Source organism: Podarcis erhardii (genome assembly GCF_964252035.2).
Source record: "Podarcis erhardii genome assembly, chromosome: 11".
Classification (NCBI taxonomy): Eukaryota; Metazoa; Chordata; class Lepidosauria; order Squamata; family Lacertidae; genus Podarcis; species Podarcis erhardii.
Window position 1 is genome coordinate 54768585 of NC_138501.1, and position 15602 is coordinate 54784186.

Below are 15602 nucleotides of genomic sequence, written 5' to 3' on the forward strand. Positions count from 1 at the left end.
ACACTGCCCAGGCTTGCGCCCCAAATAGGTCACTCCAGTGCTGCTGGTGCTACAAATACAACCCAGGAGGCAGCAGTCACAAACTTTTGCAGCCACAACGGGCTCTGGTATTCTCCATTCGTTGGACTTCACGCACAGAGACACACTCTATTGTCTCTCTAGACGGACAGGTGCCAGCAGCATAATTTTATATGGTCGGTCAGTAGCCTGTCACATGTGCAATGGTTGTCTTGCCTCCTCAGTGGCGTCTGTGGGAGAAATGTCACTTTAGGGGGGCTTCTCTCCCTCCCTGGAGGCTGAGAATCATGCAAGGTCATTAGAGGACCTGCCCTGTGTTCCCCTCCCCTTGAAACTCCTGCCCAGCCTTCTTCCGAAGAAAGACAACCGCCGACAGGGCCACGGAGGTAAATAGAAATTGAGCTGGTGGCTGTCTCGCAGTGATTAAGTGGAAGTCCGTTAGCACTCATCTGTTATCTCTTAATTAAAGTTCCTTGCTAATTATTTTCCCCTGTCAGGAGAGCAGGGCTGCTGACTCCGGAGATTTCGGCAAACAAACGGAGGCTTTGCTCACCACCATTCTTCATTAACGAACAAATTAAACCTGGAATGGCTCATATCTCTGGCTTCACTGACACCATTTCATCACACCTGTTTCCCCCTCAAAGAAGAAGCGAGTCCTTTCAAATCAAGGCCGCAGCAACAGTTGCTGTTTCCACAAGGCCCAGCCTTCTCCCTCAAAGGGTACTTTGTGATGCTAAATAATGGACACGGAAGCTGATGAAAAATGGGCCGACAAACTGAGATTCCTGCATTGCAGAGGGTTGGGCTGGATGACCCCTGGGTTCCTTTCCAGCTCTACAATTCTATGATTTTGTGATAAACAAATGCAAGGCATTCCTTTAGGGTTGTCACATTCCATCAGGTTGAAGTTCCACAAATTCAGAATATTGCTTTGACAATTCTAATGGGAGCATAAGGACATAAGCAGAGCCTGTGCTGGATCAGGCCCATGGCCCATCTATTCCAGCCTCCTGTTTTCACAGCAGCCAAGCAGATGCCGCAATGGGAAACCCGTGAGCAGGATCCAACCACAAGAGAGCCCTGTCTCATCCTGCTGTTTCCAGAAACTGGGATTCAGAAGCACGGCTGCCTCCAAACTGGTATTTATCCATTCTGGTAGTGTCATCAAAACCAGAGGTGCGCTCATCGCATCGGTCACACACTCAACCCCACTTTTTGTTTAAGCCATGGAAAAATTTCAGCGTGAGTGCTCTGTGTTTTTATGCTTTCAGTGTTAAAACCAAATCGCTTCCTGTGATTGCACCCCTATCACAAACACTTCAAATCACATGATGTGGCACAAACAAGCATGGTTAAACACCCGGGCATAAGAATTTTTTCTTTTGCGTTCTTAAGTTTTTTGCATCCTACATGCATGGGCAACAAAAGTATATGGATGCAGTTAGGGATTTGTCAAATTGATCGACATTTCAAAGAACCTGTGATCCCTGCTTCTTAATAGGTTAACCTGGAACAAATTCCTCTGGAAGGAGTGATTGTTAAGAGAGAATTATAATGAAAAGGCTTGGAAGGGAAATCATCTATGTGAAAGCATCGTTGGTCGTGAAAAGTGAAAAGTGGCGAATTAAGTTTTTTGGATTCTGAAATGCAGGACCCTCCCAAATTCAAAGCTTTAAAACCATTAGGGAAATGGTTCGTAACTCAAACATGAAACACCAAATGTTCTTTTTCTTACTGAAATCCTGCATTTTCCTCTTTGTTCTGAAGGGATTTCAAACGCAAGTACATTTTTTTGAAAAGATCTGCACAGGTCTGAGTAGCTAGGAAATTGGACACCTGCCTTATTACCTGTCGCACTGCTCAGCCTTTTTTATTTCACAAAGGTGTTTTGTTTTCTCCTAGTGCCTGTTTCATAAGACTGCGTTAGCAACATTGATGATAGTACTGTTCCTGTAGCATGTTCTGCATACCTTTCTCAGCTTTAGGGGGAAAAGGAAGAAAAGATCGGACCCTGTCCCAGAGGGTTTGCAAATCTAAAATACGGAATTGGGGAGAGAAAGAGAGAAAGCAGAAGGTCCCCGGTTATCCACACTTGTCAGTATCTCCAGGTCGGGCTGAGAGAGCCCCTTACCCAAAACCCAGGCAATCTGCTGCCAGCCAGTGTAGGGAAAACTTGGCCAATGGTCTGACTCAGTGCCAGGTGTTTCTGTGTTCCTAGAGGAGAAAGGATGGGCAGGAGAGCAAAGGCTGCAAGGAACAAAACCAAATGCAAAACGTCAGGCTCTGAGATGAGCTTTAAAGGCTAGAAGGCCAGACACCTGCAAGAATCACATCTCCAAGCAGAACAGCATCAAATTTAAAAGCCGCAGCTCGGTTCGAAGGCCATTGAGCCTCCGAAAATTTGCTTTGTGTGTCCCTTTTGGCAATCTAAATTAAAAAAATAAAAATTATCCAGAAGCACCTTGGAGACCGACTAAGTTTGTTCTGGGTATAAGCTTTTGTGTGCATGCACACTTCTTCAGATACCCCAAAGCATACACAAGAAGGCTTATACCCAGAACAAACTTAGTCGGTCTCTAAGGTGCTACTGCAGATGGTGACAGCAGTCACGAAATTAAAAGATGCCTGCTTTTTGGGCGAAAAGCCATGACAAACCTACACAGCATCTTAAAAAGTGGAGACATCACCTTGCTGACAAAGGTCCGTATAGTTCAAGCTATGGTTTTCCCAGTAGTGATGTATGGAAGTGAGAGCTGGACCATCAAGAAGGCTGATCGCCGAAGAATGGATGCTTTGGAATTCTGGTGCTGGAGGAGACTCTTGAGAGTCCCATGGACTGCAAGAAGATCCAACCGATCCATTCTGAAGGAAATCAGCCCCGAGTGCTCACTGGAAGGACAGATCCTGAAGCTGAGGCTCCAAGACTTTGGCCACCTCTTGAGAAGAGAAGACTCCCTGGAAAAGACCCTGGTGCTGGGAAAGATGGAGGGCGCAAGGAGAAGGGGACGGCAGAGGACGAGATGGTGGGACAGTGTTCTCGAAGCTACCAGCATGAGTTTGACCAAACTGCGGGAGGCAGTGGAAGACAGGAGTGCCTGGCGTGCTCTGGTCCAGGGGGTCATGAAGAGGCGGACATGACTAAATGACTAAACAACAATAACAAGGTGCTATTAGATAATTTTTTAGTTTTTTTAAAAAAATTGACTGGGTCAGACCAACACGTGTACCTACCCGAACCTTTTGGCAATCGTAATCTGGAAGAGTGCCAATGTTTCCTTACGAGACCTGCTGTCTTAATTCTAATTCGGAGCAGGGACATTCTGGGTCACAAAGGGGACTCCGGGGGTGCAGGTGGGGGTGCCTCACTCTCTCCCTGCCCCCCCCCCCATTCTCGCTCTGTTTCCAGTCGCTGCTGGGCCTGTACCCATCGCAGGCGATATCCGCCGCCGACAACACCTGCCAGTTGAAAGTCTGCGGTTGTGGAATCTGCAAATTCCGCCTGATCAGCCTTTAGAAGCCAGTCGAGTCAAAAGCCTTTCATCTCCTGCAGGAACAGCACAAGGGAAGTGACAAAGGATATCATAGCAGACGGGAGCAGAGGAATTCTTGATCAAAGAAAACCTTGCCTTGGGAGATGTCTGCCACGGTCTCTTGTCATGTTAGGTTGTGTGCGTGCGTGGTTTTACCCGCCATTATCTCCTTTTAGTTTTTGTTTTGTTTTATCACTGCAAGAAAAATGATCAGCTACATACAAAACGGCAAGCCTTTTCCACAATGGGCCTGGAAGGGATCCAGGCGTATTTTCTTTTCTTTTTATTGCAGCTAAGATAAGCAGCAACCCGTAACATGTTTGATCCTGGAGTTTTGAAAAGAAGGGTGCAGCCAAGGAGCACACCCGATTATTTTCTGCATCTGCAGTCTCGACTTGGACCTTCTCAGTCTGCAAGGCCTGCTGAGATATTCAGGGCGATTCTTTGGATCAGCCCCTGCCATGTTTGTTAAATAGGACTAATTTAGCCAGCTTGCCCTGGTGATCATCTAAGGTTTATTGGATGGATTTTCCCTCTAAATTGATATTTTAATCCTGAATTTATTGTTATTCACGTTTTATATTGTATTTTATGCTGGGGTATTTTCATTGCATCAATTAAGTGTTTTAAATTGGTTGTTAGCCGCCCTGAGCCCAGTTTTTTGAACCGGGAAGGGCGGGGTATCAATAAAAATTTATTATTATTATTATGTATTTCCTGGTTATTCCGTGACTGCTTTGCTGTCCCTGACATCCAGCTGCCAACCCTCTCCAGGGCAGGGAGGGCTGCCAAGGGAGGTTCTTGGGGCTTGAAATTTGCAGGTTGCGCATGGTCTCCATGCTAACAACCCCCTGGGATGTTGTTGCTAGGAGTGGCCCTGGCAGGGTCGTTGCTGGAGTGACTGGATGTGCCACATGGACACTGGAATTGAAGATGGATAGACCATCACATTCCCCACTCTCCTCATTTGGCAATTGTAGATTTCACAAGAGGGTTGCCTGACAAGAACTTAAGCCCCTGCGCTGATTTTTAACTACCTTTAACTTCCCATGGGGTTATAATGTAGTTAAAAATTGGCGCAGGGGCTCAAGTCCTAGTTAGGCAACCCTCTTGTGAAATCTACAATTGCCTAATGGGGAGAGTGGGGAATGTGATGATGTGGGTTGCGCCGTGGGTTCAACCACAGAGCCTAGGACTTGCCTATCAGAAGGTTGGCGCTTCGAATCCCCGCGGCGGGGTGAGCTCCCGTTGCTTGGTCCCTGCTCCTGTTCAGCGGGCAGGAGTCAGATATAGTCGGGTCCATTCAATGCCTAAGCCAATACCGCTCACAGTCTGCAATCAATAAAGTTGTGGTCAAAATTTGCCCAATAATATAATCTTAATATCTGTGTCCTGGGTGTCTTATTCTTTATGAGGGGGTGGTTGCGGGGTATCGACACGCAGCGGAGGATTCCATTGCCAAACTAGTCAGATAAGTTTCTTTGTGGCCTTAGCTGGCCACTTAAATGCCCTCATCAGCATCCCCAAAAAGATGAGTCAGGTTGCAAGAGTTTCAGCTAAGAGATGGGACCCTTCAGACTGAATAAAACCACATATCCTGAAGACTGTCTTCATTCCAAGGAAACTGAACCCACGCAAGTGCCAGAAGTCCCTGTGGTCTCTCACCACTTGGAGATTAAGGTGATGTGCACTGCTCTGTTTCTGTACTTTCCTTGGCCTCCCTAGGGGGGATTTCCACCCCAGGCCCAGAGGGGAGGGGCTTGTTTCCCTTGGCATCCTCACATCTTGTTCGTTTTGTAAGCCGCAGGGTCTGGAGCCTGCGCTTTTCATCTGCCTGTCAATCTCTTTGCACACCTGTGACTCTGTAAATACAGCATCCATTATGCATGCAGCAGCAGAAACATGCCAGCGAGATCTAATTAGGCAGCGTGCAGATTATCTGGTGAGTCTTCGCACTCGTACCTTTAGCACCCTCCTGCTCGTCCACAACGTGGGCACTTAGGAACGGCAGTTTTTGGTCATAAATTAAGGCAAGAATGTAATGAGCTGCATTAAGTGGACAGGGAAAAGTTTTGCTGCGTCTCTCCTAACACTAGAACTGAGAGGCATTCCGTGAAGCTGAATGTTGGAAGATTTGAGATGGGTAAGAGAAGGCTCTTCTTAATGCATTGCACAGTTAAACCAGGGAACTGCCTGCCACAGGAGGCAGGGATGGCCACCAACCTAGACAGCTTTAAAAGAGGATTATTCCATATTTAAAAGGACGCGGGTGGCACTGTGGGTTAAAACACAGAGCCTAGGGCTTGCCAATCAGAAGGTCGGTGGTTCAAATCCCTGCGACGGGATGAGCTCCCATTGCTTGGTCCCTGCTCCTGCCAACCTAGCAGTTCGAAAGCACGTCAAAGTGCAAGTAGATAAATAGGTACCACTCCAGCGGGAAGGTAAATGGCGTTTCCATGCATTGCTCTGGTTCGCCAGAAGTGGCTTCGTCATGCTGGCCACATGACCTGGAAGCTGTACACCGGCTCCCTCAGCCAATAAAGCGAGATGAGCGCCGCAGCCCCAGAGTCGGCCAGGGGGTCCCTTTACCTTTATTCCATATTTAACTGGAAATGCAAGGGATTTGAACTCAGAACCTACTGCATCAAAATAAGGTCCTTGATCAGCAGAGTTGTGGTTCCTCCCTTGTTAGTTGCCTAAATTCTAAAAAAATGGGTGCAAACCATTGTTTCTCCCTTCTTTAGTCTGGTGATCTGGCGAACTTTCAAAATACATAATTTGAGTGTTGATTCTGGTGAAATAGGTGGATGCTTTAGTTGAGATTCCTACATTGCAGGGGGTTGGATTGGATGACCCTTAGGTTCCCTCCCAATTCTATGGAGCACATTGCAATAATTGGCAGGTGCGGAAGGGATCCAGCCCCCCTTTCCTGCATTTATCTCTGTGAAGGTGTGTTTGAGGCCCTGCAGTTGCCAAGGCCCTCTAGCAGGGAGGGCTGAGTTCAGGTTGAGCTGCACGTCAAGTCAAAAGCCTGTGCCTGTTTGCGCCGGATCTCCCCTTCTGTTGCAGCCGGGCCCTTTCCTCCCATCTCCTGTCTCTTCAGAGCTCCTCTGGAGTGGAAAGGCATTGAGGTTCCCCAGCTGGAGCAAAGAACCGCAAATTGGCAGCAGCTCCAGCAAAGGATACAGATTTATTAGTTGTGCAGATAAACACGCAGAAATCAGGGCAGAGTCAACACAGCTTTCGTCGAGAGAGAGGTCACGCCTCGCCAGTGTGGAGGAATTTGGTTGCGAGTCCCCAAAAGCACACAGAGAAGGGGTTATTCAGAGGTGATAATCTACATACCCGGACATCTGTGCAGTTTCATAGGACCGGGCAGTGGTTGGGTTGCAAAGGAGACAATGGCTCCACTGGTCTATCCCAAAGCAAGCCATCCAGAACCCAAATGACCAGGCTTTCGGTGGGTTTTTTTAAGTCCATTGATTGCTTTGCTTGCTTATCCAAGCAGCCTTTTTTAAAAAAAAGTGCTTAAATGTATGTGCTCCCAGGAATCCTGGCTTAGTGAGTGTCACTTTTAGCCACAAAATCAGGAAAGTGTAGAGCTGCCTTGGGAGAAAGAATTCACACCATGCGGCGCACCTGTGCAACAGTTCCCAGACACAGATGGGCAGAACATCTCCTTTGCATGCAGGAGGTCCCAGGTTAATAGCGCTGAGGATGCCCCTTACCTGAGAGCCCTAGAGGCCCACGGCCAGGCGGCGCTGAGCATACTGAGTTAACTGGACCAATGGTCAGACTCTGTATGAGGAGTCTTCCCATTTTCCTGCAGCTTAAACGAAAAGCTGTAGATCAGGGTTAGAACATCTGCTTTGCATGCGGAAGGTCACTCTCCTAGTAGGGCTGGGAATGAGACCTCCCCGCTCCCGTCTGAAAGCTGGAGGGCCACTTCCAGTCAGCACATGTGACACTGAGCTAAATGAACTGGTAGTCTGACTTGGTATAAGGCAGCTCGTTCCAGTGGCATCTGCGACTTACTTGGGAATCACTGTTTATTTTTTTTTAAAAAAAAGGTAAAGGACCCCTGGACGGTTAAGTCCAGTCAAAGGTGACTATGGGGTTGTGGCGCTCATCTTGCTTTCAGGCCAAGGGAGTCGGTGTTTGTCCACAGATGGCTTTCCAGGTCATGTGGCCAGCAGGACTAAACAGCTACTGGCACATGGAGGACCAGGATGAGTACCAGAGCGCACAGAAACACCACTTACCTTTCCGCCGCAGCGGTACCTATTTATCTACTTGCGCTGGTGTACTTTTGAACTGGTAGGTTGGCAGAAGCTGGGACACAGCAATGGGAGCTCTCCCCATCGCACGGATTGGAACTGCTGACCTTCCAATTGGCAAGCCCAAGAGGCTTGGTAGTTTAGACCACAGCGCCACCTGTTTATAGTCACGTAGTAGTTTATAGTCAGGTAGTGACTGAGAATGTTTGGCTGCCCCTTCGTCTGGGAGGAAAAACTCAGTTCAGATATGTCATCATTCTTCTTCTTCTTCCACTCTTCATCATAAGATCTCGTGGTGGTTCACATAATAAAATACAGGATAATAACAAGTAAATAAGTAAAACAAAACAGTAAAATAATAACACCCCCCCCCTTCCTACTTCCTACAGACACATTTAAAAGGCTGTAGAATATTAATCAGCCCAAGGCCTGGTTGAAGAGGAACGATTTTGCCTGGCACCTAAACATATATATATATATATATATATATATATATATATATATATATATAGGTTTTGGTGTCCTCGGGTGTCTTCCCGTGTAAAAGTTGGGGTGTCTAGGCGACGTTTCGACGAGGTCTCACTCGTCATCTTCAGGCTGGTGCTTTCGGCTTCTTGTTACTGGAACAGAGCAGGATCTCAGTGTTTGAGTTCCTATAAATACTGTAGAGGGGGTGTGGTGTATAGCCTCCAATGTTCTGGGCAGAGAGGAAGTTCCCAGGCTAGTGTGCCTTTTCTTCTTTTGTTCCTTAATTACTTGAGAGATATCTTGAGTGATTTCTTGAGTGATATCCTGAGTACCACTTAGGTGGGTCATTAGGTGTGGATTAGTTGTTAAAGTCTTTGTGTCTTGACCTCTTGAACTTTGTGAAGAGTTTTCCTGAGAAGATGGCTGTACTGTACTTAGTTGTGCTCTGGCTTGGCTTCGTGTATAGGGGCGAGCTGTGGTTTTGTGGCTTGTGTCAGCCAGATCTGTGTAGGGATTGCAGGGGGGTGCAGCATCCGGAGGTGCCACCATGGATTGGCTACTGGATGGTGTCTGTAATTCATCTGTGGAGAGGGTCTGGGTTTGGGTCTGGTGTGGTTGATTGGTGTTGGCGTTCTGTGTGCCTCTGGATCTGGTGTCAGTTTTTGTGGGGAGGGCTAATTTCCAGATGTCTGGCAAGCGGGATGTGTCGTCACGCTTGTTCATGTTGTGAGGGTGTTTCTCTATCTCGATGGCTTCCATGATTATTCTCTTGTGGTGATGTTCCGTGTTAAAGAGCAATTTGGAATCTGCAAAATTAATTTCGTGTCCTGTTTCTTTCATGTGTTGGAAAAGAGAGGAAGTTTTTTCTTCTTTTTTGACGGCATTCTTGTGTTCTGCGATACGTGCATTTATTCGTCTGTTTGTTTGTCCAATGTACGTGGCTGGGCAGACTTTGCAGGGTATTTCATAGATCCCTTGGTTTTCCAACTGGATTTTATCCTTGGGGTTTCTGAGGATATTGGCTATTTTTTGGTTGGTGCAAAAGGCTGTTTTGATATTGTGTTTATGGAGGATTTTGCTAATTTTATCTGTAGTGCCCTTGATATAAGGAAGGAGGGCCATGCCATTGTTTTCTTCTGTGTCTTGGTTTTTGGGGGGTGTTTCCTTTTGGATTAGCTTCGTAATCCTGTTTTGCTGGTATCCATTGGCAATTAACACGTTTGAGAGATTCTGTAACTCAGTTGTCAAGTGGTCTTTGTCAGCCAGGCGTTTGGTTCTGGAGATGAGAGTCTTGGCTACGGAGTTTATTTGTGCAGGGTGGTGGTGTGATTGTGCATGTAAGTAGCGGTTGGTGTGTGTTTTTTTCCGGTAGATAGTGTGTCCTAGGGAGCCATCAGGTTTTTTGTAGATTAGGACGTCAAGGAAGGGAAGTTGGTTGTTGGCTTCTATTTCCATAGTGAATTGTATTTTGGGGTGTAAGTTGTTGAGATGTGTGAGGAAGCTATCCAGTTTTTCTTTCCCGTGTGGCCAAATTACAAAGGTGTCGTCAACATATCTGAGCCAAAGTTTGGGTTTGTGTTCTGACTTGTCTAAAGCATTGGTTTCAAAGTGTTCCATGTACAGGTTTGCGATGACCGGTGAGAGGGGTGATCCCATAGGTGCTCCTTCTATCTGTTTGTATCTTTGTCCATTGTGGATGAAGTACGTGTTGGTTAGGCAGTGGTTGGTCAGGTCCAAGATGTATTCGGGGGGATTGTATTTGTTTTGAATAGCTGTCAAGGCTTCATTAATGGGCACTTGTGTGAAGAGAGATACAACATCGAAGCTCACAAGTAGGTCATTAGGATGTAGGTTTTGCTTCTTTATTGTTTCTATGAACTGGAAGGAGTTTGGTACGTGGGATCACCCCTCTCACCGGTCATCGCAAACCTGTACATGGAACACTTTGAAACCAATGCTTTAGACAAGTCAGAACACAAACCCAAACTTTGGCTCAGATATGTTGACGACACCTTTGTAATTTGGCCACACGGGAAAGAAAAACTGGATAGCTTCCTCACACATCTCAACAACTTACACCCCAAAATACAATTCACTATGGAAATAGAAGCCAACAACCAACTTCCCTTCCTTGACGTCCTAATCTACAAAAAACCTGATGGCTCCCTAGGACACACTATCTACCGGAAAAAAACACACACCAACCGCTACTTACATGCACAATCACACCACCACCCTGCACAAATAAACTCCGTAGCCAAGACTCTCATCTCCAGAACCAAACGCCTGGCTGACAAAGACCACTTGACAACTGAGTTACAGAATCTCTCAAACGTGTTAATTGCCAATGGATACCAGCAAAACAGAATTACGAAGCTAATCCAAAAGGAAACACCCCCCAAAAACCAAGACACAGAAGAAAACAATGGCATGGCCCTCCTTCCTTATATCAAGGGCACTACAGATAAAATTAGCAAAATCCTCCATAAACACAATATCAAAACAGCCTTTTGCACCAACCAAAAAATAGCCAATATCCTCAGAAACCCCAAGGATAAAATCCAGTTGGAAAACCAAGGGATCTATGAAATACCCTGCAAAGTCTGCCCAGCCACGTACATTGGACAAACAAACAGACGAATAAATGCACGTATCGCAGAACACAAGAATGCCGTCAAAAAAGAAGAAAAAACTTCCTCTCTTTTCCAACACATGAAAGAAACAGGACACGAAATTAATTTTGCAGATTCCAAATTGCTCTTTAACACGGAACATCACCACAAGAGAATAATCATGGAAGCCATCGAGATAGAGAAACACCCTCACAACATGAACAAGCGTGACGACACATCCCGCTTGCCAGACATCTGGAAATTAGCCCTCCCCACAAAAACTGACACCAGATCCAGAGGCACACAGAACGCCAACACCAATCAACCACACCAGACCCAAACCCAGACCCTCTCCACAGATGAATTACAGACACCATCCAGTAGCCAATCCATGGTGGCACCTCCGGATGCTGCACCCCCCTGCAATCCCTACACAGATCTGGCTGACACAAGCCACAAAACCACAGCTCGCCCCTATACACGAAGCCAAGCCAGAGCACAACTAAGTACAGTACAGCCATCTTCTCAGGAAAACTCTTCACAAAGTTCAAGAGGTCAAGACACAAAGACTTTAACAACTAATCCACACCTAATGACCCACCTAAGTGGTACTCAGGATATCACTCAAGAAATCACTCAAGATATCTCTCAAGTAATTAAGGAACAAAAGAAGAAAAGGCACACTAGCCTGGGAACTTCCTCTCTGCCCAGAACATTGGAGGCTATACACCACACCCCCTCTACAGTATTTATAGGAACTCAAACACTGAGATCCTGCTCTGTTCCAGTAACAAGAAGCCGAAAGCACCAGCCTGAAGATGACGAGTGAGACCTCGTCGAAACGTCGCCTAGACACCCCAACTTTTACACGGGAAGACACCCGAGGACACCAAAACCTGCATTCCTGTACCCGTGAAAATCTACGAAAGCAAATATATATATATATATATATATATATATATATATATATATATATATATATGCTTTCGTAGATTTTGCTTTCGTAGATTTTCACGGGTACAGGAATGCAGGTTTTGGTGTCCTCGGGTGTCTTCCCGTGTAAAAGTTGGGGTGTCTAGGCGACGTTTCGACGAGGTCTCACTCGTCATCTTCATATATATATATATATATATATATATATATATATATATGTAATGAAGGCACCAAGCGAGTCTCCTTGGGGAGAGCATTCCAGAAACAGGGAGCCACCACAGAGAAGGACCATTCTCGTGTTGCTGCCCTCCAGACCACTCAAGGAGGCACATGAAGAAGAGTTATGCTTCTGCCTCCACAGTTGGAGGCAGTGATGCTTCTGGATCCCAGTTGCAGGAAACTGCTGGCAAGGAGAGAGTTTTTCTGCTCAAATCCCTCTTGCAGGTTTCCTTTTGGGACACCTGGTTGGCCACTGGGACGACAGGATGTCGGCCTAGATGGGCCGTCGGCCTGATCCAGCCGGCTCTGCTTATGTTCTTAAGACACACACAAAAATGATCCATTGCATCTTTGAACTTCTCCTGCCCCGCTTGTCAGAGGGGGAAAGTTGATCTTTCCTGGCTGGCCAGCAGCTCGAGCAAAGGAAGCCGCTCAGCTGCCCAGGGTGCTCATTTAGCTAATGTTCTCCATCACCACCGATGGAGGTTTAATGGGGATTTATTGTCCTTCGGAGTGCATGGTAGTTTGTGCATCTATTCGCCCCGCCGTTCCTGCAGCACCACAGAGAACGTTCCATCATCTCGTACGAAAGAACTCATGACAGCAGAACTAGTATGCGCAGAGTGAGGCGATGGGGTCAGCAGAGTCTCCGCTGGGGCACCCGGGCTTTCAGGCAGGCTCTGGTGTTGTGTTTCCTAGCTGGTAAATATTTCCCCTACTGTTTTTTCAACTCGACTGATGATCCTTCCGAAGGAACGCTTTCCCTCTCTTTACTGCAGACACAACAGGTCTTGTGGCACCTTCAAGATTCACATGCTTGTTGTTGACCTGTGCGAAAAGCTGTCATGTGCGCCGCTGCAGGAGGGGGTCAGCATCGGTCATGAGCAATTTAGCAAGAGTCAGGGCTGTCAGAAAAGGTTTCTCTTAGAGATGCCCACGCAGTCAATCCGGCAGGTCTGATTTCTGATGTGGACGCTGTCGCTCTGCTGGTGACAAAACACACCTTTGGTCCAAGTATCTTGCTATCTGAGCCACTGTTCCAGGATAATTATCCATGGCGAGATGTGCAAACTCTTTTGCAGTCCCACAACAGACCATATTTTCCAGGGACAGACCCAGATTTTCAGAAACTGTCCCAGTTTCTGATTTGATCCCAGAATATCCCACTTTTCCTTAGGCTGTCCCTATTTTCATCAGAGAAATGTTGGAGGGTATGAAGTCATGTAACGCCCAAGCCAAGTAGTTTAGTAACTATACAACCTTTAGAAGACATCTGAAAGCAGACCTTTATAGGGAAGTTTCTTAATGTTTAATGTTTTATTATGATTTTATATATGTTGGTAGCTGTCAGGAGTGACTGGGGCAAGCACAGTTAGATGGGCAAGGTATAAATAATAAAATTGTTGTTGTTGAATAGGACACCTTCTTCTTTGGCGATCCCTCATACCTGAGTAAGACTGTCTTCCATAAACACGGTCTTAACAATGAGTCCGTAAGTGACTGTGGAGGCCAATTCTGGATCCACACGTCCTTCCACAGTGGGGACATTGGTTTCCGGGCGGGAGTTGATTACAGTGTGGATTTGCCAAGCATGCCTTCCTCTTAGCACGTTTTTCCCTTGCGTCCTGAGTTCAAGTGTCTTCAAAGCCCATGACACCTTTGGGAAAGGCTGTTCTCCAATTGGAGCACTTGCAGGCAAGTGTTTCCCAATTGTTGGTGTTTATACCACATTTTTAAAAATTTGCCTTGAGACAGTCTTTAGACCTCTTTTGTTGACCACCAGCATTACGCTTTCCATTTTTAAGTTCGGAATAGAGTACTTGCTTTGGAATACGATAGTCAGGCATCTGCACAACATGACCAGTCCAACAAAGTTGATGATGAAGAATCATTGCTTCAACACTGATGATCTTTGCTTCTTCCAGTACACTGGTATTAGTTCGCCTGTCTTCCCAAGTGATGTGTAAAAATTTTCAGAGACACCATTGATGGAATCTTTCGAGGAGTTGGAGATGGCATTTATAAGTGGTCCATGTTTCACAAGCAAACAGTAAAGTTGGTAGTACAACAGCTTTGTAAACAATGTAAACAGATGTGGAGCAGGTATAAGGTGGCACCTGTAACTAGTGCTAGTTCTGCCGATGGAAGTGACTGAGTGGGAAAGGCAATGGGGCAGGTATGAATGAACATCTTCTCTTCTTTGATTCCCAGAATCCCACATTCACTATGCGCAGTTGGGGACCGACGTGACGCTACAGTGTGGGTCTGTGGACAGGGATGCCACGGTCACTTGGACGGCCAACAGCACCGACCTGGATGCATCCCATCTCAACGGCTCCCGTCTCATCCTCCGGAATGTGGACCTCTCCCACAGCGGACAGTACTCCTGCTACGAGGGCTCCTCTTGGCATCTCAAGTACCGGGTCAACCTCAAAGTAGGAAGTGAGTAAATTGCGCCGGGAAGTTCGTCCTCTTGCTCCTCTCCACACACCCCTCCCCTTTGCGTCTTGTGCTTATGAAAATGCACCCTTGGGTTTTATTTATTTAAGAATATGCTCGCGGTGGCAAATAAAATGACAGCAGTGTTTTAAAAAAGCAAGTAAGAAACCAGTAACACAAGGGACTGGGGAAACCCAGCCAGATGGGTGAGATGTTGTTGTTGTTGTTGTTACAGTGGAACCTCTGCTTACTTGGGTAACGTAAACTTCGGGTTTTCACTGCTTGCGCATGTGCAGAAGCACTCTGCACACCGTGCATATGTGCAGAAATGGCACCTCCAGTTGCGGAAACCTCAGGGTCCGGCCGGAGCTCCGGAATGGATCCCATCCGCAACCGGAGTACCACTGTATTATTATTATTATTAAATCAACAATCATGGCAAGTGTTCACATAAATGCAGCGCCAGTCAGCATTGCAGAACCTACTTTTTGAAAGTTCACTGGAAGAGGGTATTACAAATCTGTTGTTGTTGTTGTTGTTGTTGTTGTTGTTGTTGTTGTTGTTTCTCTAGCATATACTGAGTAACATGTGCAAACAAAACCAGGTCCATGCCATGCAATCCAGATTCTGGTTGGGGAGGAGGCAATGAGGGTAAAGAAAGAGCAAGAAGTCTCTCTTGTTTCCTAGACAATTATTACAGTCATACCTTGGGTTACAGATGCTTCAGGTTGTGCGTTTTCAGATTGCGCACCGTGCTGAACCCGGAAGCACCAGAACGGGTTACTTTGGGGTTTCGGCACTCGTGCATGCACAGAAGCACTAACTTGCGCTTTGCACATGCTCAGAAGCACCAAATCATGACCTGCGCAGACGCGGCGCTGCAGGTTGCGAATGTGCCTCCCGCACGGATCACGTTCACAACCTGAACGTCCACTGTACTGGGTTTTTTTTTTTGCAGCAAGGGTTGAGCAATGGAGTGTTTGCTTAGGGGTGCAAATCCTGGAGGAAATGAAATCTCCCATGCCAGGCTCCTCAGCCTCCTTTTCTACTATGCCCACGGATGAGCTCTTGCACCATTGTGTACTTCGTCAGCTGCAGAATCT

The 15602-nt window shown here is 46.6% G+C and overlaps 1 protein-coding gene and 1 long non-coding RNA gene across 3 annotated transcripts in view; one reads left to right on the plus strand and one right to left on the minus strand.

The window, feature by feature from the left end:
* The window catches only part of CNTFR (ciliary neurotrophic factor receptor), a 432009-nt gene that overhangs the window by 277505 nt on the left and 138902 nt on the right, over positions 1-15602 (plus strand). For both annotated transcript variants that reach the window (XM_081881620.1, XM_081881621.1), the window contains one exon: positions 14272-14502. In XM_081881620.1, coding sequence (XP_081737746.1) covers positions 14272-14502 — 231 coding nt within the window. The remainder of the gene's footprint in view (positions 1-14271; positions 14503-15602) is intronic.
* LOC309352892 overlaps positions 1-15602 on the minus strand; it is a 220311-nt gene that overhangs the window by 64751 nt on the left and 139958 nt on the right. The gene's annotated exons all lie outside the window — the stretch shown is intronic.